This window comes from Castanea sativa, chromosome 2 (assembly GCF_040712315.1).
Source record: "Castanea sativa cultivar Marrone di Chiusa Pesio chromosome 2, ASM4071231v1".
Classification (NCBI taxonomy): domain Eukaryota; kingdom Viridiplantae; phylum Streptophyta; class Magnoliopsida; order Fagales; family Fagaceae; genus Castanea; species Castanea sativa.
This window is the reverse complement of record NC_134014.1, coordinates 6,599,292-6,619,507: the sequence shown is the minus strand read 5'-3', so window position 1 is coordinate 6,619,507 and position 20,216 is coordinate 6,599,292. Positions and strand designations below refer to the sequence as shown.

Sequence of the window (20,216 nt, the reverse complement as noted above, 5' to 3'; positions counted from 1 at the left end):
ATTTGAGGAAAAAGCTGCTACCACCGCATTAAAGGCTCTGCATCTACCTCCCTGGCCGCATTAATGAAGAAATGACCTCTGAACAGTAGCATTCAGACTTCCAGCTATTGTTTGAAAACTTTAAGAAGATGGTGGATGTGACAAGTATCTGGGAAAAAGATCTGTGTTACACGTGGACGGATCATGGAAGAAGAAGAAGGATATAAGAAGACGAGAAAGGAGAGAAAAGGGGGGGGGGCACTTCTTTTTTGGAAGCTAAGAAATTGTAATATTTTGCTTAGAGAAAAAAATGCTATACAATTTGTCATCGGTTTACGTCCAAGGAGGGTTTTTTGTCACGTTCATCTATTACTTGCATAGACTGCGGCATTCTAGCCTGTTGATCAACTTTCCAACATCCCAAACCTAGGTTTCAAACTCATACTCTACAAATTTCTTTGTATAAGGCTCTTTGGGCCTGAGCCCATCACTTGTTTTTGGGTCCGGGTACAAATTATGCACCTACAGTGTTTTTTTTTTTTTTTTTGTTCTTTCTTAATTAATATATTTCATACTAGGCTCTTTTTTTCTTTTCTTTTTTCCTGTAGTATCTCTAGAACCACTCTAATTATCAAGATAGCTATGCTTAGATGAAATTGTATTGTCAAATTATAAATGATTCATTAGTTGCAATAATAGTCTATCGATTAGAGAAGCTCAAGAAATTGAAAATTATACACTAACTAAAATTCTATTACTAAAGGTTTCAATAAATTTAAAATAAAATTTTATATTTATTTTAATTATTCCCTTAATTTGTCATAATTTAGTGTTTTAATAATAACATTTACATATTAAATATTGTACTTGCGTCTAGTGACTCAATATTTGTTGTTGTCATGTAGTTCATTATTTATTAAGATAGTAATATACTATAGGTGAGACTCTATTAAAATTTTAAGTGGCTTACTAATTATTTAGATAGTTTTGATAATATTATTAAAATATTTTATGATTTAAATAAATTTTTATTTAATCATACATCGCACATGGGCTTTCTTTTGTTTGCAACAAGTGTCTACAAAGACTACACTCTAATTATTATTAATATAGTTTATCTTAGATTAAACTCTACGTAACTCTATTGTCTAAGTAAAAAGAAATTTTAAAAAAATTCTACTTCAATTAAAATATATTGAAAAAAGTTTTATGTAACCTAAAATAATATTTTAAAATTTATTTTAAATTCTTTTGATTATATATCATAACTTTATGTTTTAAACAAGTGGCTCATTTATTTTTTGAGAAAAATATAATTAACATTTCATTAATGAGAAGAACAATTATCAAAGTACAAAGCCTCCAAGAATGGTGGTGGTCCTGGTGGAGGTGAGTCTTCTAACCAAATAGCATTTTCATATAGATTCTTTGCAAATCTGACTAGAGAATGGACAACACAGAGTTAATGCCTAATACAAGAGAAATGACAAACTCTTAGCTCAGCCACTATATGTTGAATTTAGTAATATAGCTCAGATATAGTTTCAATTTATTTATATATACTTTCTAATTAAGTTGTGCACCACACAGTCATCATACTAATTAATTATATAAAAATTTAGATATTTTAATAAATTATTAAGGAAACAAATTACGTTTGTATATACATTGACCCAAAATTCTCAAAAGTGCATATTGCAATCCTTCACTTTCTTTGAGGTCATCACAAATATATCTGTGAGGTAGATTCTTGTACTCTTTAGGCTTGTCCACTAGTTTTGTTTTGGAAGTTTCTCTTTTGTAAGCATAAGAGAGGTGTCTCTTGGGAGTGTCCCCAACCCCAAGCATTTGCAAAATTCCAAAAAATGCTTTAAAGAAAACCCAAGATTGCCTATAAGTGTGTAGGGGACCATAAATATGTCACGCACGCTCGAAGAATCTATCCAAGATCCTAATCTTTCCTTGTGAGCTTAAATTAATGTGTTTCTTACTTATCCTAATCTTTCACCTTTTCTTTTTAATTACAATATTTAAAAAAAGAGAGAGAGAGAGAGAGAGAGAGAGAGGCTTGTTGTTAAGATTATGAGTGAAAGAAAAGGAAAAATGAGAGAGAGAGAGAGAGAGAAACTAAGAATTTACGTCTATGTTCAAAACAAAAAATCCTTCAACGATTACATTTTTACCATATGAACTACTTGTTTCAATAATTTTCATGTATGTGTAGTGACCAACTCTAAATTAACCCTAAATTTATAATACTTAATTACATTAAGACAACAATTAATTAGTTTATTTCATAAGTACATAAATTTATAATATGTTTGGATTTATTAGGTTATAAGTTATAACGTCTTTAACAACAAAACAATTCAATACCTACACTCCTGTAGTATCCTCTTCAACTTCAACAATCATATGAAGTTGCCAATGGACATTCAACCTTTTTCGTGTTTGAATCTGGATGCAAGCTTAGGTTCATGACCTTTACTAATTTAGGCAGCAGTTCTCAGGCATCAAATAGACTGGTTAATTTAGTAGTCTTTCAATTTTGAATTGAGTAAAATCAAAATACCTATCAAGCTAAAATTTTCTTCCCATTTAATCTTCATGACATCTGCCTTTTGGTTTCTTTCCATTTTCTTATGTTTTGAAAAGATGAGAGTACGTTGGTTGAAGTGATAATCCAACAATGATATTATTTTCTACTATTTTTATTTGTGATTCGAACACATTTCATTTTCACGCTCTCTTACTATTTACTTATCTCAAAAGTAATAACTCGCTTGGGAGGTGGGAGGGATGCACAAGAATGGCAAGGATAAGAAGAAGTATTGTTGTCAACAAAAATTACTGCATCTTGAAGAAGATTGGGATGGAATCTGATAGTGACGTTATTACAAGGTGACGGCACATTAATAAGCTGACGGAAGTTCACTTGTTACATACTGAATGCACGTTAAGAAGCTGACGGCAATACGTTATCCGTCAACTACTGTCATTGACGCCTCTTTAGCATTCATGGCCATGCCCCGCAAAGAACATTAAGGTGACGGATCACGTGGACAAGTCGAGGGTGACGACCTTGTTGTAAGGTCTTTGGGCGACGTCCTTGGTGACGGACCATGTTGGCGTACGTAAGCCGACGACGATATAGGAGTTACACGTGGTGACGACCTTGGCGGGTGAAGGTGAAGGAATAACCCGGCTTTCATTTTTAGCCTATCTTGACCTCTCGCTCGTATGAATATAAGGAAAGTTAACTTGCGCTACGCGTTCGACTTAGTTAAGAAGATTCCTATAAGGAAAGGGCTCGATACAATGGGCAAAGATCCGCGGATCACTCTTAAAGGAAAGTGCTTCTTCACCAAGGCGCATATTTCGGCCACACACCATATATATACCCCAAGACCCTGCGACCCAAAGGTACGCACAATTACCTCAACTCTGGCACTCTAGGGTTGTTTAAAAGATTCTAACTTGATCGTCGGAGGGTCTTTGGCCGGCACCACACCGGTGCTCTCTGTCGATCACCTACTTTTTTCCTTCGCAGGTATTGCTTCAAATCGGGAGAGTACTAGCAGCTTACTGTTGATCTTTTAGGCATCATCAGTTGGCGCCGTCTGTGAAGTCAACGCACATCCTCCATTTCCCGTTGTTCTTTTTGACCATTACGACGTTCGCCAACCAATCGGGGTAATCTGGCTGACAGAAATCCCTAGAAAGTTAGCCAGCTGACGGTGTAATGCCGTCAGCGGCAATCTCAGTCCTGCCGCGAACATGGCATCATACATGCCAACGTCCGCGGTTCGTCCTGAGTAGCACCTCTCACCCTCCTCAGGCAGACGGATGGGAATGCCGTCGGGTATTTGGTAACGGGACCGCAAAGTTTTGAAAACATTCTCCGACATCGTCGGGAGAAAATTGTTGACGGACCACTCGGAGGGTAAGATGAAGGGACGGTCATCACCAGAGGATCCCGAGGTGCTTACTGAGGCTTCCTCGTCACCGTCACTCTCACCCCCGTCGGGGAGGAATGCCGTCAGGCCTGAAGGTAGTACTGCACCGACAAGGCTAGAGCGGCCGGAGACAAACCCGCCATCCGCCTCGGACTCCCTGCCACCTCATATCACAGCCGAGATGCAGGAGATGAGGGAGCGCATGGATGCAATGATGAACGCACTTAAGGGACGGGTATCCAGCAATGCGGGCGACCTAGTCCATAGAACGGATTCACCATTCACGGCGTTGGTGAACTCATACCCCGTCCCTTCAAAGTTTAAAATGCCCCATGTGGAAAACTATGACGGATCCAAGGACCGCCGGACCACCCGGAGTCTTTCGGAACACTAATGCATCTTCGGGGTGTACGGACGAAATCATGTGCGGGGGCTTTCCTCACCACCTTGAAAGGGCCCGCGAGGGATTGGTACGACGGGTTGACGCCTAATTCCATCGGCACTTTTAAGGAATTAGGTGCACGCTTGTATCGCACTTCATTGGAAGTCACCGACGCAAGAGGTCTATTGCATGTATGCGGGAATTAAACAACGAGAAGGTGAGACATTAAGGTCTATATATGGCCCGCTTTAACAAGGAATCCCTCTCGATAGACGAGGCGGACGACAAGACACTTGTGGCGGCGTTCATGAACGGGTTACAAGAGGGTAAGTTCTTGTTCTCTCTATGCAAGAACGACCCCGAAGACTATGTCCGACGCGTATACTACGGGCGACGAAGTATATGAACGCGGAGGATGCCTTGTCGCCGAGGACGACTACAAACCCGGAAAAGGGAGAGACGAGGAAGATACGAAACCCGATAATGGACAAAAGAGGGGAGAACCGGAGAGGGACGAGATGATCGACGACCTAAGCCGCCTACGGGAAGGTACACGAACTTCACTCCCTCGAATACGCCCATCGACCGGGTATTGATGCGGATTAAAGACGAGGAAAACTTGGCCTTCCCTGAAAAGCGAAGGGAGATCCCAACAGGAGACCAAGGGATAAATACTGCCGATTTCATCAAGACCACGGCCATGACACCGCCGATTGCTACGACCTGAAACAGCAAATAGAAGCCCTCATTAGGCGAGGGAGGTTACAAAGGTTCGTCACCAAAGAGAGGGCGAACCCGCCACAAAATCAAGCCCCTCGGCAAGATAATGATCGCCCCAGGCAACCAATAAGAGACATAAGGATGATTGTAGGAGGCACCGCGAGGGCCAGATCTTCCAAGAAAGCCCGAAAGGCATACATCAGAACGATCCAGAATGTCCAGTCGGCAAGTCCTGCGCTTGGAAGGTCACAGACTTGAACAAAGCATGCCCCAAAGATAGCTACCCCCTTCCGCGGGTCGACGTCCTGGTGGATTCTACGGCCAAGCATCAGTTGCTAAGCTTCATGGATGCGTTCTCCGGGTATAACCAGATCCGAATGGATGAGGCTGATCAAGAGAAGACTTCGTTCGTAACAAGCCAAGGCCTTTTTTGCTACAAGGTCATGCCCGCCCGGCTCCGAAACGGCCGGCGCTACCTATCGAGAGGCTCATGAACAAGATGTTTGCACGGCAGTTGGAAGGAACGTCCGAGGTGTATGTCGACGACATGCTAGTCAAAAGCCAAGAAGAAGAAGCTCGTGGAGGATCTCGAGAAAGCATTCGATACTCTTCGCTCTACAACATGAAGCTCAACCCGAGCAAGTGTGCCTTTGGAGTGACGGCGGAAAGTTCTTGGGATACATGGTATCCCAAAGAGGGATCGAGCCAACCGGACAAGATTCGGGCCATTATGGGGATGGCCCCTCCTAAAAATATCAAGGAAGTACAAAGCCTCGATGGTAGGATCGCCGCGCTCAGCGGTTTGTGTCGAAAGGCTGCAGACGGATGTCTACCCTTTTTCCGAACATTGAAAAAGTCCTTTGAATGGACCGTGCCAGAGTGTCAACAAGCATTCGAAGATTTAAAGGCCTACCTCTCTTCCCCACCATTGCTAAGCCCTCGCAAACCGGGAGAAGAAGCGTTTCCTCATCCGGCCGTTTCCCCGGCAGCCGTCGGTGCGGCCACTAATTAGAGAAGACGATAAGGTCCGGCGACCCGTGTACTATGCGAGCAAGGCATTGCACGGCGCGAAGAGATATCCCCCTATGGAGAAACTTGCCTTTGCTTTGGTTACGGCGGCCGTAAGCTCGAAGCCATATTTTCAAGCCCGTACGGTAGTCGTCCTGCGACAAGCCTTTGCGGCGGGCAATGGGCGGCCCGCGGGCCGCCGGACGGATGGCGCCGTGGTCCGTAGAGCTAAGTGAATTTGATATACAATATCGCCCCCGCGTCGCCATCAAGGGACAAGCGGTGGGCGACTTCATTGCGAGTTCACCAACGCGGAAGGCGAAGAGGAAAAGACTCCCCACGATGGGGCATTTTCAACGACGGATCATCCAACAAGAAGGCTGGCGGGGTAGGGTCGTGCTTAACTCTCCGGAAGGCGACGAGCTAAAATGCATGATTCGCCTCGACTTTCCTACAACTAACAATGAAGTTTGAGTACGAAGCCACGATAGCGAGTCTAGACCTTGCTCGAGTTGTAGGGGCCACGAATGTGGTTGTTTATTGCGACTCCCAAGTCGTCACAAGCCGAGTAAATGGCGAGTACGAGTGCAAGGGTGAAAGAATGAAGAGGTGCGGGAGCAAGCAAAAAAGAGGGTGGACGGACTATAAGCCAAAATAATCCAAATTCCAAGAGGAGAAAACGAACATGCCGACCGACTTTCCAAAGCCGCATGCGGGAAACTATGACCCCATCGACAAGGTACTTTCTTTCATTCGGTCCTCACCATTAATTGACGTTGTCTGCATACGGGAAATTGGTTCCGAAAACAATTGGACCACGCCACTTGATCTCCTACCTAAAAGATGGCACGTTGCACGATGAAAAGGAGGCCGCCGAAGTTGAAGGTCCGGCCTGCACACGGTTTGTCTTGATAAAGGGACGTTCTCTACACAAAAGGGGCTTTTCTCGACCATATCTAAGGTGCGTAGGCCCCAAGAAGCGAGACTATGTGATGAGAGAAGTACACGAGGGGATATGCGGCAACCAGCTCGGATCACGGTCGTTGGTACAAAAGGCGATCCGGCGGGTACTATTGGCCAACAATGCAAAATGACGCCCGAGTTTATGTGAGAGCTTGCGACAAGTGTCAAAGGTTCGGCAACATCATTCGGCAACCGGCGGAAGAATTGACCCCCATAGCGCCCCGTGGCCATTCGCCCCGATGGGGGTTGGACATCAATGGGACCATTCCCGATGGCAAAGGCACGGTGAAGTTCCTCGTCGTCGGCATCGATTACTTCACCAAATGGGTTGAAGGCCGAAGCCCTAGCCACAATTGCGAAAAGAACATAAGGGGTTTTGTATGGAGAAACATTGTTTGCGGGTATGGGATTCCAAGAGTCTTAATCTCGGACAACGGTAAACAATTTGACAACGACTCCTTCCGAGCCTTCTCGTTCGAGTTAGGAATCAAGAACCATTATTCTTCCCCGGCCCATCCTCGAAGCAAATGGACAAGTAGAAGTCACCAACCGATCCTTGCTTCGAATCATCAAGACTCGGCTCGAGAGGGGCAAAGGGCGTATGGCACGAGATGCTACCCGGCGTGTTGTGGGCATACGGAACGGCAGTGCGAACCCCTACAGAGAAACCCCTTTCCACCGGTGACATACGGAAATGAAGCGGTCATTCCGGCGAGATAGGACTCACGAGTTATAGGGTGGCCAATCACGACGAGGAAGAAATGATCGAGAGCTTCGTTTACAAGCCGGATCTAATTGACGAAGTAAGGGCGGTGGGCCGAGCAGGAGACTCGCACGATACCGAGGACCTCGTAAGCAAGCACTACAACTCCCGAGTCAAGCAGAGACTTCAAAGTCGGAGATCTTGTTTTAAGGAAAGTAATGGGCGCGACAGAGATCCCACACAAGGAAAGCTTGGCCCCGGCGGGAGGGACCTACAAGATCGTATCATGGCGAAGAAAGGGCACCTATCACCTAGAGACTCTTGACGGGCAGAAACTGCGACACCCATGGAACGCCGAGCACCTCAGAAAGTACTACCAGTAGAAGATAGCAAGCAGAACGTTACTCTTCCTAACCTGTTTACGATCCTTAATTATTTGTCTTAGCTTATTCTTGTCTACGGTATATTTTAAGCCCAAAATTTGAAAACTTATCTTTCCTATTTTTGAACAAAATTTTACTTATGCATTCATCATAATAAGAGGAGGTTCATTCAGAAACGACTAGTGAATTTTTTGAAGAAAACAACAGGTCCTCTACATCTAAATCCACAAAGTGGACGACATGCTTATAAGTCCACAAAGTGGACGACCTACGTCTAAGTCCACAAAGTGGACGGCCTACATCTAAATCCACAAAGTGGACGACATGCTTATAAGTCCACAAAGTGGACGACCTACGTCTAAGTCCACAAAGTGGACGGCCTACGTCTAAGTCCACAAAGTGGACGGCCTACATCTAAGTCCACAAAGTGGACGACATACTTATAAGTCCACAAAGTGGACGACATGCTTATAAGTCCACAAAGTGGACGACCTACGTCTAAGTCCACAAAGTGGACGGCCTACGTCTAAGTCCACAAAGTGGACGGCCTACATCTAAGTCCACAAAGTGGACGACATACTTATAAGTCCACAAAGTGGACGACATGCTTATAAGTCCACAAAGTAGACGACCTACATCCAAGTCCACAAAGTGGACGACCTGCTTATAAGTCCACAAAGTGGACGGTCTGCCTCTAAGCCCACAAGGTGGACGATCTACATCTAAGTCCACAAAGTGGACGGCGTCGTAAATAAGTCCACAAAGTGGACAATCTTACACCTAAAATCCACAAAGTGGACGATCCCAATCTAAAGACAACAAGGTGGACGACCTCATTGCTATAAGGCCTTACCACCCAAGCGCATAAGATGTACAAGGGCAATAAAATGCGTGTGTTCCCTCTTGAGCTCGTCACCTTGCCATGATGCAACAAGGTGACGGTATCATGTTCATAATAACGGTGTGATGTTCAAAGTTAGCTGAAGCCGTTAGGAAACTCCCCATGTAAGTGACGGAATGATAAAAACGACCCTGTTTTTATGAAAAGAAAGGCGACGCCGTCATCAATTCAAAAAATTGGATTGAATAAAAATACCGTCACCCTTAAGCTGACAAGTTCATCACGGACAATTTTGACTTCATAAAAAAAAACACACATGCTTGAAGCATAAAATGGCATTAAAATTAAAATAGGCAATGTCTTTACAAAAGCCGAGAAAAATGGGCGCCAAGTACTACAATTTCGTACAGTTCTTCAAAAAATATATTTTAAAAAAAAAAAAAAAAAAAAAAGAAAAAAAAAAAAAAGCTTCTATCTCATGAGAGGGCGTCAGTGTTGTCCATCATCTTCAACATTGAAAGGCTGGGCACAAGAGAGAAGGGCTCGGCATTTGGGTCGCCATTGTGAGGATTTGGAGTCGGGGTGACGGAGTGATCCGCGGTAGGTAGGCAAGGGCAACGGCCCAGTCGTCTCTCGATTATTGTCGTCGGCATCTCCATGGACGACGTCGCCTGCGGGGGTTGACGGGATGGACTCATCCATTGAAATCCTTGACGGATCCAAGTCGGATAGACGGATTTTACTTGCTTCAAGCGGTCCTCGAACCCATCAACCGTAGTAGGCAGCGCAAGCGTCTATAAAGGCCGACGAATCTTTGAACTCCGTCACAGCGTCGTTCCTAGCCGTCTCCACCTGGACTAGGATGGATTTCAACTCCTTCTCCGCCGTCACCTTGGCCTCCGTTTCCATCTCCCGTCTACGGGTCTCCTCCGTCAGCTTTTCCTTATAGTCCCTCAGCTCCGTGCCCAAGATTTTGTTCGCCTCCTTGAGCTAGCGACCGTCGGTAGGTACTTGACGCGCTCGTTCGGACGGGTGATCACCCCTTCCTTGGCGAGCACCGCTGACGGTGCCTTCATGCGAACCATAGCCCGAAAGAAAAAAAGGGGCGAGGGACAACGTCGGGGCATAAAAGTTGGACGGGCATCAAAATAGAAAGCGAGACTCACCCCCTGGTGAGGTCAAAAGGCGACGCCTTTATCTCGTCAATGGTACGCTCGGCACGAAGGTCCATTTCCTCGTCCTTCAAAATGGACTCGCGTCACCTCTAGAGCGTAATCTTTGTGGGTCGAGAAGGCGACGAGCGGACCCACGGAGACGGGCCGGACGAGGTCATAGGCCCCTTACCGGCCCCGTGAACGGGCACGGGAGGCGACGGCCTTCGTGAAGACTTGTCCCCGGGGGTTGGGGCAGCTTTCTTCCCACCGGACGGTCTTCTCTGCCGTCGGGCTTCCTCTTGGCCGCGACCTTCCCAGACGGGCACGTGGGCCGACGGTGGGGTTGACTCGTCCCCGACCTTCTCCTGCTGTCTCTTCTTGGCTGCGGCGGCGGCCTCCGAATCCGTTGTTTAGCCGACTCCATTTCTGCGAAGAATAAGGGTTAGAAAGAGACAACGTCGGGATAAAGGCAAGAAGGTAAAGGCACTTACGACGACGTGAATAAGCGTTCAATTTGCAAGCTTCCTCCGTCGGTTCGGGACCCTCCACAATACAAGTGAAGAGTATCTAACGTGATTAGATCCCGACACTTCCTCTCGTCCAATGGAATGGCCGTCACTCGACGAATGAAATCCTCCTGCTCCTCGGTAATACGTGGACGGGTATTAGAGGTACAATGAAAAGTGACGGGTTAGGATAGCGAAAAGAGTAGACGAGGCAAGAAGAGTCGACGAGATTAACCGAATCTCTAACGTAAGCCCATGTGTTATCAAAACCATTGGGCATTGATTCCCATTCCTCTTGACGACATACCCGATTTGTCCACTTCTACAAAGAAGTATCTTCCCTTCCACTTCCTATTGGAGTCGGGCATATCGACACTAACTTCAACTCCTTATCCCCTCTTGCAAAATGGTACACTCCTTTGGACGAGGAAATGTGCCGGGGACGATAACACCAAAAGAACTCGTCCAAGGTCAGCCGACGGTTCCCACCACTTAGACTACCCCACGAAGACCTCGGCACCAATGAAGGTTCGCCAAGCATTAGGGGGCAATACGGCCGGCAGAAATCCCTAGAAAGTTAGCCGGTGACGGTGTAATGCCGTCGTGGCAATCTCGATCTGCCGCGAACATGGCATCATACATGCCAACGTCCGCGGTTCGTCTGGTAGCACCTCTCCACCCTCCTCGGCGGACGGATGGGAATGCCGTCGGGTATTTGGTAACGGGACCGCAAAGTTTTGAAAACATTCTCCGACATCGTCGAAGGAAAATTGTTGACGGACCACTCGGAGGGTAAGATGAAGGGACGGTCATCACCGGAGGATCCCGAGGTGCTTGCGGGAGCTTCCTCGTCACGCGTCACTCTCACCCCCGTCCTTGCAACTTTCCCTTCCACGAACCCCTTGGGCTTCGTCGGCTACCCCTTCTTCATCACCGTACACCTCACTTCCTCTAGAACTCTCTACTTCACCGGGTCGAAGGAGTTGACGAGTCTCTTTCGACGACCGGGATAGGCCCTCCGCGGGCTCACGACACGATGGAAAAACTTCGTCATAACCCGCTCCGTCGCGGATTGACGATGGATCACTCGGCGTCTCCCTAGACATCCGACTACCTACAAACGACGGGTTTTTCTAAGATCCTAGGCGAGACGACTTCACTAAAAGGGCGTCACAAGAAAAAGTAAAAAGGTAAAGTAAAGAAAACTTACGTAGAGGAGGACGGTCTCAAGAAGGTGACGGTTGCACGATCGACGGTGTGGTAAAACCGCAGTTGACGAATTTTTCTCTCAAGATGAACAAGGCGAAAAAAGTGGAAAAAAGGTAAATAGTGAGATATATAGGAGAGAGGAGGCGCGAAAGACGAAGCGACACACTCGTCCCGGACGCGAGCCAATGCGCTTTATGACATGTGTCCCACCATTTAATGAACATGGCACAAATCACCATGCAAACACCATTTCCCCGAAACACCAACTCCATGACCGTCGCCCATGGTGACGGGATAATGGAAGTGAAGCGGCGATAGTGACGTTATTACAAGGTGACGGCACATTAATAAGCCGACGGAAGTTCACTTGTTACATATGCGAATGCACGTTAAGAAGGCCGCGGCAATACGTTATCCGTCAACTGCGTCATTGACGCCTGCTTTAGCATTCATGGCCATGCCCCCTTACGCGACGAACATTGGGCGACGGATCACGTGGACAAGTCGGGGTGACGACCTTGGTGTAAGGTCTTTGGCCGACGTCCTTGGGCCGACGGACCATGTTGGCGTACGTAAGGCAGACGACAGTATAGGAGTTACACGTGGGCCGACGACCTTGGCAAGTGAAGGCTGAAGGAATAACCCAGCTTTCATTTTTAGCCTATCTTGACCTCTGCTCATGTGAATATAAGGAAAGTTCTTGCGCTACGCGTTCGACTTAGTTAAGAAGATTCCTATAAGGAAAGGGCTCAATACAATGGGCAAAGATCCGCGGATCACTCTCTTAAAAAGGAAAGTGCTTCTTCACCAAGGCGCATATTTCGGCCACACACCACTATATATACCCCAAGACCCTCATGACCCAAAGGTACGCACAATTACCTCAACTCTGGCACTCTAGGGTTGTTTAAAAGATTCTAACTTGATCGTCGGAGGGTCTTTGGCCGGCACCACACCGGTGCTCTCTGTCGATCACCTACTTTTTTCCTTCGCAGGTATTGCTTCAAATCGGGAGAGTACTAGCAGCTTACTGTTGATCTTTTAGGCATCATCAGAATCTATTTGACGTATTTCTTTGTCCTTTATGTAATTTTAGGTACTAGAACCGGTTTTCTCATATAAAGGAAGCTTCAATTTGCTAATCTTCCACATTTTGAGGTCAAAGTTCACAGTAATAAGTAATAAGTAATAACCATACTAAGCTCCATTATAGGGTACTAAGTTATCTTACCAACCCCAGTTTCAAAAGAATTAATTATGGCTTATTATTTAAATTAAGGATTACTTTGTTTAATATTGTCAGTGGAAGGCAATTAATCTCCACTTGCTTTATAGGGCCACATGTTGAATTACAAGAGGTTTAAGGGTTTCCCAACTAAACCTAATTACTCACCAACCAAAACAAGGATTAATATAATGGTATAATCCCTATTTAAGCACATTGCAGTAGTTGGAGTGATTTCAAGTGAGTACTCAGTAGGAACATAATTGATTTATTTTTAATAATTTATGATTGGGGATTTTTAATATTTCAATGAATTTGAAGTCATCATGTGCCACGAGGTTTGGAGCATGATTTTCAGAGAGCATCATAGCTTAAAGAGACAGCTCCAATGTTTATTCAAGCTAATAATTTGGTAAGTATATATCTTTTTTTCTTTTGCAATCCTGATGACTGACAAATTTATGTTCATGAGTTTAGGCTCTTCTTACTGCAAATTGTTTTTTACCAACAAAGTTCAAACTTGAATTTAGGTAGCAACAATCTAAAATCAAAATAATCTATTATTGCTAAAGCTGTATATTTCTTATTTTCATGCTAGTGGCAGGGCTAAGATTTTAATCAAGGAAGATATATTAAAAGACAGGATTCAAGACAATATTAATTTAAAAAATGTTAATTAATATAAGAAATATATTTAATTAATTGATATAGAAAATATAATACAAATGTAAGTCATAGTTTATATTTTTTGTGTCTAGTGTTGTTATTATTATTATATTGTGTTTAGTGTCAGAGTTGAGACTTTGTAATCATCTTTATGTTTAAGCAACTTCATAACTTAGATGAATATAAAATAATAAATACACAGTCATTAATTGATGAAGTTAAAACTTATTGTAAGATATTTAAACAAGTCATTTTGATTACTTAAAAGTAAGAGTTTAAATATTAGAAAAATTAAAAGTATAATAATATACTCAACTTTTTTAAATGTCATATAATATAAACTTTATGGTGACTTATAGACATTACATTGTCAAATATATTAAAAAATAATTATTTTGAGCCTTTATGGTGACTTTTTCTTTAAAAAAATCTAACGTGCAACATGAATTTGATCCAAGTCTATTTAAGGAAAAATTATCTTATGAGACTGTTTTATGCAAATTCTCTTTTACGATATGTGTGGATCCCACACACATAAATCTCACGTGCTGTGATTGAGAAATCTCTTAACTCATGAGATTCTTTCTTCAAATTAGGATGTCAACCTTTAAAACAAAATCTAATGAATAAAGCTGGATTCCACATTTCTTTCATGCCTGAACTTCACAAATAAAGAATTACTAGCTTATTGAACTCAATTTTTTTGTTGATACAAAAAAAAAAAAAAAACAGATTTTCTATAAAAATTTTAAAATTTTCTTATTTATTTATTTTGAAAAGAAAATTTTCTTATTTTAAATTGGGCAATTTGGATTATAGTGGGATAGCTCTGCTCTTCCAACCCTCCCGATTGTTGCCTTATTGTTTTTTTGGGTGAAGATGAAAATTGAAAATTCATTAAAGCAAACTAGTTACTAATTATAGAGTCTGTTATACGAAACACTCACATATCTGCCATGATTTGACTTACAATATTAGGAGGAACAAAACACAACACAAAATATAGCATAAAACAATTTCTTGCCTTCACCAAAATATCCGCAGAAAAATTTCATTCGCAGTGCTTATGCTAAGCTTTCTCAAAGGACTGGATCAAAGATTTGCTTCATAAATCAAATCACCATATGAGTGAGATGTAAAGGTTGTATATGATGATTTCTTAACAATCAAATTAGCTGCCAGATAGAGTTCTAATCTTAGTCCCCGTACAACTCTATTGCAATCATGGGTGTGAGTCCAATATTTTTGGAGAAGCCCATCCATTATTGCCTCTGATTAGACCTCCTGACCCTTCTTGGCATGTGTTTAATTTTACAAATGAGCTTGCTGATTTGTTTAATTCTACTATCTTTTCGTTGTGTGGGAGTAGAAAAAGTCTAATGCTAGATTGCTAGTGCTCTAATGAGTTTAATCTCTCCGTGGATGGTCTTATTGTTGAACTTAATTCCTTCTATTTCGCTTTTGTTTTAAGCTTTCCACATAGTTCGAGTGGACAAGAGGAATACTTATTTCCAACCAATATTAGGGAGAAGATTAGTCTCGAGAGGGGAATTGGATACATGTTTAATCCATTAATCCCTTAACATTTTGGCAATCAAAATTTAGGAAATTGATTATTTTGTGTCTTTATTAGGGTAATAATGCTAGATGCTTTTATGACCATCATCAATGGAAGATAATGGTTAGTTGGTTATTTTGTCGGTATCGATTACCAAACATTTAAAGTGAGTATTAAATATCGTCATTCATTATCCATTCAATATGGATGTCTATTACTCACATATCTATTTTGTTAACGGTATAAGACCGTCCATTAAGATGGACAATCTTATCAATTTTTCCGTACTCATTAGAATTAATGAGTTCTTATTGAATTCCAAATACCCACAACCTTATGGAAATTTATGAAAATGTGAAGGATTGTTTCAAGTTCATCTTTACAAAAAGGAAAACTAGCTTCCTAGACGAGTTTCCTTCTTGTCCACAAGTTCCTTATGGGGAGCTTCTCATGACAAGCGAGACAGAGAAACATAATAATGTGTAGAAGAGCATTTAATTTCCACAAGGACCACAACCATTTCTAGTTGCAAAGCTTTTGAGGCGAACATGCAAGATCAAAAGCCATATTGTAGGCTATAATATATTGTATCAAAGTAGCCATTCCTTGAGGGTGCCAAAAGATGCAATTGATCATGTACACTTTACTTAAAGGTCTCATCTTTTGCACACTTTAAATAGGTCCACCCTTTGTTAAATGGACCTTCAATATTTCCTTATATAGGACCTTGCCTAGTCTAGCAGTCATGCCAAATTTTGATGGATATGCCATTCTTGATTTACCACCCTTTTCCTTTCTCACAAATGGGGGTTGCTTTGCAAAAACTGTTCTAATTACTAGATTTCCTTCTATTGGAGCTTTTGAGTAGGTGGGTATTTACATTTTAGATTAACCTAACTATCTCTTGATAGTAGGTCTTTTCGGCTTGGGTTCATACAAGAGGAGACAAAGATTTTGGACTTGTTTAGGTTAAGTTTTTGTCCCGATAACCTGCAGAAGGTTTTCACAGTCCTTTTGATTTTATGGAAATTATCTTCCGTCACTTTATTTCCCGAAAAAGTTGGACCATCTATGAGTCTGATCGCTAGAATACACAATACGATAGAGATGTGCTCAAGCCCACTGGTCTTTTGGATTGAGCTCAACTATGGAGTATGGATTGGCCTATGCTGAACCTAATCCAAAACTGCATGTGACTCTCCCAGCTTCTGAACCCAACCCATTGCTACTCACTAATTCCTAACGCAGCCTCAATATCACAGCTTGTCCAATACTCCAACATAGCGGGCCGATTAGTTAGCCCACACAATGAAAACAATTTAAGCCCTGAGTTTCTACAAATTGTCTGATCTAAATCTATACCAAGTTATAAACCGTTTCTTTCTCCCAAAAAAAAAAATTAAAGACACAGTTACCATTATCGTGAAAATTTTTATTTTATTATAGGAAAGAAGAATAGGGTCTGGGCTGACCAGTGTGAATGCCAAGTCTATCTTCAGAGAAAAATATGATTTTGAAGCAATTTATTATTGGTAAAATTAAGTGGAAATAGTATGTATTATTAGGGCTAATTGGAACGTGTGTATTGCATGTATCCCACATGAAAGGTTCTTCCTAAAAAAGTGTGGTCTTACTCTTAAAGGAAAACACAAAAATGGTCTAATTTTTAATGCTTTGCGAATCATAGATGACATTAGTGTCTAATGCATGCGTTGTCAGTGATATATAAATGGATTAGTTTTCCAATCTATTTTTAAGAGAAGTTTACATATTATATGCCATTAGGGTCATGCTATTGCTACCTTTTCGTAGTTGGACCATGCATTTAGAACAAAATTAATATAGGCCATGAAAGAGCTATATAGCATGCATGGACCTAAAATCTTGATTGTGTTTGGGCCAGTCTTGTGGAACCAAATCAATAATATCGACAAGAAAGTGAACTAAGTACGAGGCCGAGAGAACTTTTTGCCTACAATTATAATGTCCTATGGAGTATATATATATGGATAAAGATGTGAAACTCTAGGCACGTTTACCATCTTTTTCAGGAACAAAATCTGTAAATTTGAATCTATATATTAAAAATATATGTATATATACTTGTAAATTTGAAACAAGTTCTAGATTAATTGGTAAACCTTTTTTTTTTTTTGTTACTCAAAGTTATTTAATAAACAAAGTAGCTAGTATATTCTCTCAAACCAAGGGATGTAATATATGGTATTATGGTTCTGTGCAGATTATATATTTTTTATATTGTCACAAAGACTTGCTGGGATTGGTTGTGTAAACAATCATATGGAGGAAGAAGATGTTCATGAATGAGTATAGGAACCAACCATGCAAAAACACCAAGATGCATGCACAGTGACCAAACTCAAGAACACAACAAGAAGAAAAAACATTGTCCAGTGTTGTAGTAGTAGACTAGTAGTACTGTTTCTCTCTCTTGTGCTTTTGTTGAGCTCCATCAACTTTGGCAAACAATATTATTAAACTTAGAAGTAGTGTGATAATTCAATTCTCTCTAACAATCTAGGAATAAACATAATTAATAAGAGACAAGGAAGAGAGAGTGCAAAAAGTGAACATTAAAAAGATCTTCTCTTTTTTTTTCTTATAAAAGAAATTAAAAATAAAATAAAATAAAAAAAAGAAAGAAAGAATAGAACATAGAGAATGAGAAAGTTCAATATGACCTCAAACATAGAGCACTTTAAGTCCCCCACTACCATCTTCAAAATCTTAGGCGTGCAAGCCTAAGTGGGGTGCCTTATCATGATGAACCCAGTATCTCTCACACCAAACTTTTTTTTTTTTTTTTTCTTGGCTTCTTAATTCCACGTCATCCCTCTCCTCATCTCTAATCTTTGCCCCCACTTTTGTTTTTCCTCTTTCTACAACAAGTCAACCCCACATTCATCATCCCCATTATCCAATCACATTCCTCCACATCATCATATCATTCCTAAAAATGTTTTCAACTAAACTCTAAACTCTCTCTCTAAACTCTTCTTTCCCTCCTATTAAACCTTCCTGACCCCCCCCCCCTCCCCATATCTACCACCACCAATACCAGTTCCAGCACCACCACCTTCGGGTCACTTCCGGCGAGCCGTGAACGCTTGAAACACGACGCTCCCCGCGGCCGGAAACTCATCCATTGCACAACTCCGGCATTTGAGTCCAAGGGGCTCGAGTGCACTAGCCACCCTTGTCCAAACTTCATGACTAGCACATGTGGTTGATACAGACATAGTTGCTGGCCTAAACACTTGCACAACCTTCTTCAAAACATTGGCAACATCATCATGATCATCGTAAATTGACCCCACACATTCAAAGCTGGCATAACTATAACCATCCTCAGGAGTAACATGAATTGTAGAGTAACGATCACCATCAATAATCCCATTCATTGAGTACCCACAAGGGTCAAATGCAAAGTCACAAATAAGAGCACCAGGGTTAATGTCATTAATCCCAGTAATCTCAGTCATTTCCTTCCCTGCAGTGTCACCAGTCTTGTTATCATTTGGTCGCCTAAAGAACTTTCGAGCTAGAACACGATCAAGGTCAGTCATACATATTTCTAATGTGTACAACACATCAGGAATATGAGGGTGTGTGAGAGCCATGTGAGCCTCATTAGTATTACTAGCAGTGAAAACATGCCAAGAATGAGAAGGGACTTTAGAGGGCATCACCGAAGCTTTTCTATAACAAAGATTGGAAGGAAGGGTCTCTTCCAAATAGATAACTTCTTCTTTGAAACTAGTGTGTGGGAAAGGCTGTGCCTTTGGGAAAATAAAGCTACCTCTAGTGTAGCGGCAAGAGCAAAGAGTGAGACCGAGATGGTGAGCATAGTGAAGCAATGGACGGATTGATTTGAGAAGCTGAGTGGTCCCACAAGTCTTGATGATGATCTTTGTGGGGTAAACAAAGAGGCTGGACTCAGATAACACGTAGGCATCAAAGTAGTGATTCCCTACAGCCGAGACCACAGTGCATTGGACTGCATGTAGGACTTGTTCTAGTGACTCAAACTCAAGCTGCCTTAGACCCATGTCTATAACTGCAGGGTCATCACCAAAGAAATGAAGCTCTAGGCGTTTCTCAAAGCCTTCAAAACCAGATACAGCCATTGATGATAGTTGTGATTGTTAGAAACTGAAAAGAGCTAGTAGCTAGCTAGCTAGAAGGTATAGTAATTAATACTAGTGTAGGACAAAAATAGTGAAAGAGATGTGTATAGCAAAGAAAGAGAGATATTAGATAGAGATAGAGATAGTGGAGTTTGGGACTACAGGTGAGAGAGAGAAGTGGGGGTAGATGGAATTTATAGGTGGGTGTGTGAGAGAAGAGTGGGGGTTTGGGAAGTGAGTGAGAAGGGAATGAAGGAAGGGTGGTCTGGTTTTTTGGGCATGCGGGGCTATGCAACCAAGAGTAATTATTGCAAGCATCATGAAGTATGTATAGATGATTATATGTTTTCCAAATTTTTTTGTGCCAAATCTTTCAGCAGACAGGAACAGAGAACGGAATTTATGCCCACGCGCAATCTTGTTCTTTGTCAATGAGCTAAGCTCTCTCAAATTTAGCTTTGGCAGCCATACTGATACTATTATCTCCCAAATAATCCAATTTTGATAAAGTTATGGCACATTTTTATTATTATTTTGGAAAGAAATGCTGTCATTTGAATAGAGGAAGCCTTTTTGTTAAGAGGTCAGATTCAAATACTACATGTGGAAATCCACTATTTTACACACACCAATTGATGAGATCCAAAAATGGTATTCTAATAATTTTATGTTTGATTTTTTTTTTTTTTTTTGCACTCAAGTGTGCTATTGGCAACCACTGCCAAGAGCTCATATAATGCTTTACCTCCAAGTCTCGTTTCATAAGGTAATTGCCATTTCATTACTCATTATTTTTCGTAAAACATAGTATTCTG

The 20,216-nt window shown here is 42.0% G+C and overlaps 1 protein-coding gene across 1 annotated transcript; it reads right to left on the bottom strand.

The window, feature by feature from the left end:
- Positions 1 to 17,847: 17,847 nt before the first annotated feature.
- Positions 17,848 to 19,838, bottom strand: LOC142625936 (S-adenosylmethionine decarboxylase proenzyme 4). The gene has a single exon (XM_075799695.1). The coding sequence runs from the start codon at positions 19,399 to 19,401 to the stop codon at positions 18,358 to 18,360; it is 1,044 nt and encodes a 347-aa protein (XP_075655810.1). The 5' UTR covers positions 19,402 to 19,838; the 3' UTR covers positions 17,848 to 18,357.
- Positions 19,839 to 20,216: the final 378 nt, after the last annotated feature.

What these genes read in the sequence shown, in the direction of transcription:
- LOC142625936 (XM_075799695.1), bottom strand. Translation starts at nt 19,401, where the DNA reads ATGGCTGTATCTGGTTTTGAAGGCTTTGAGAAACGCCTAGAGCTTCAT.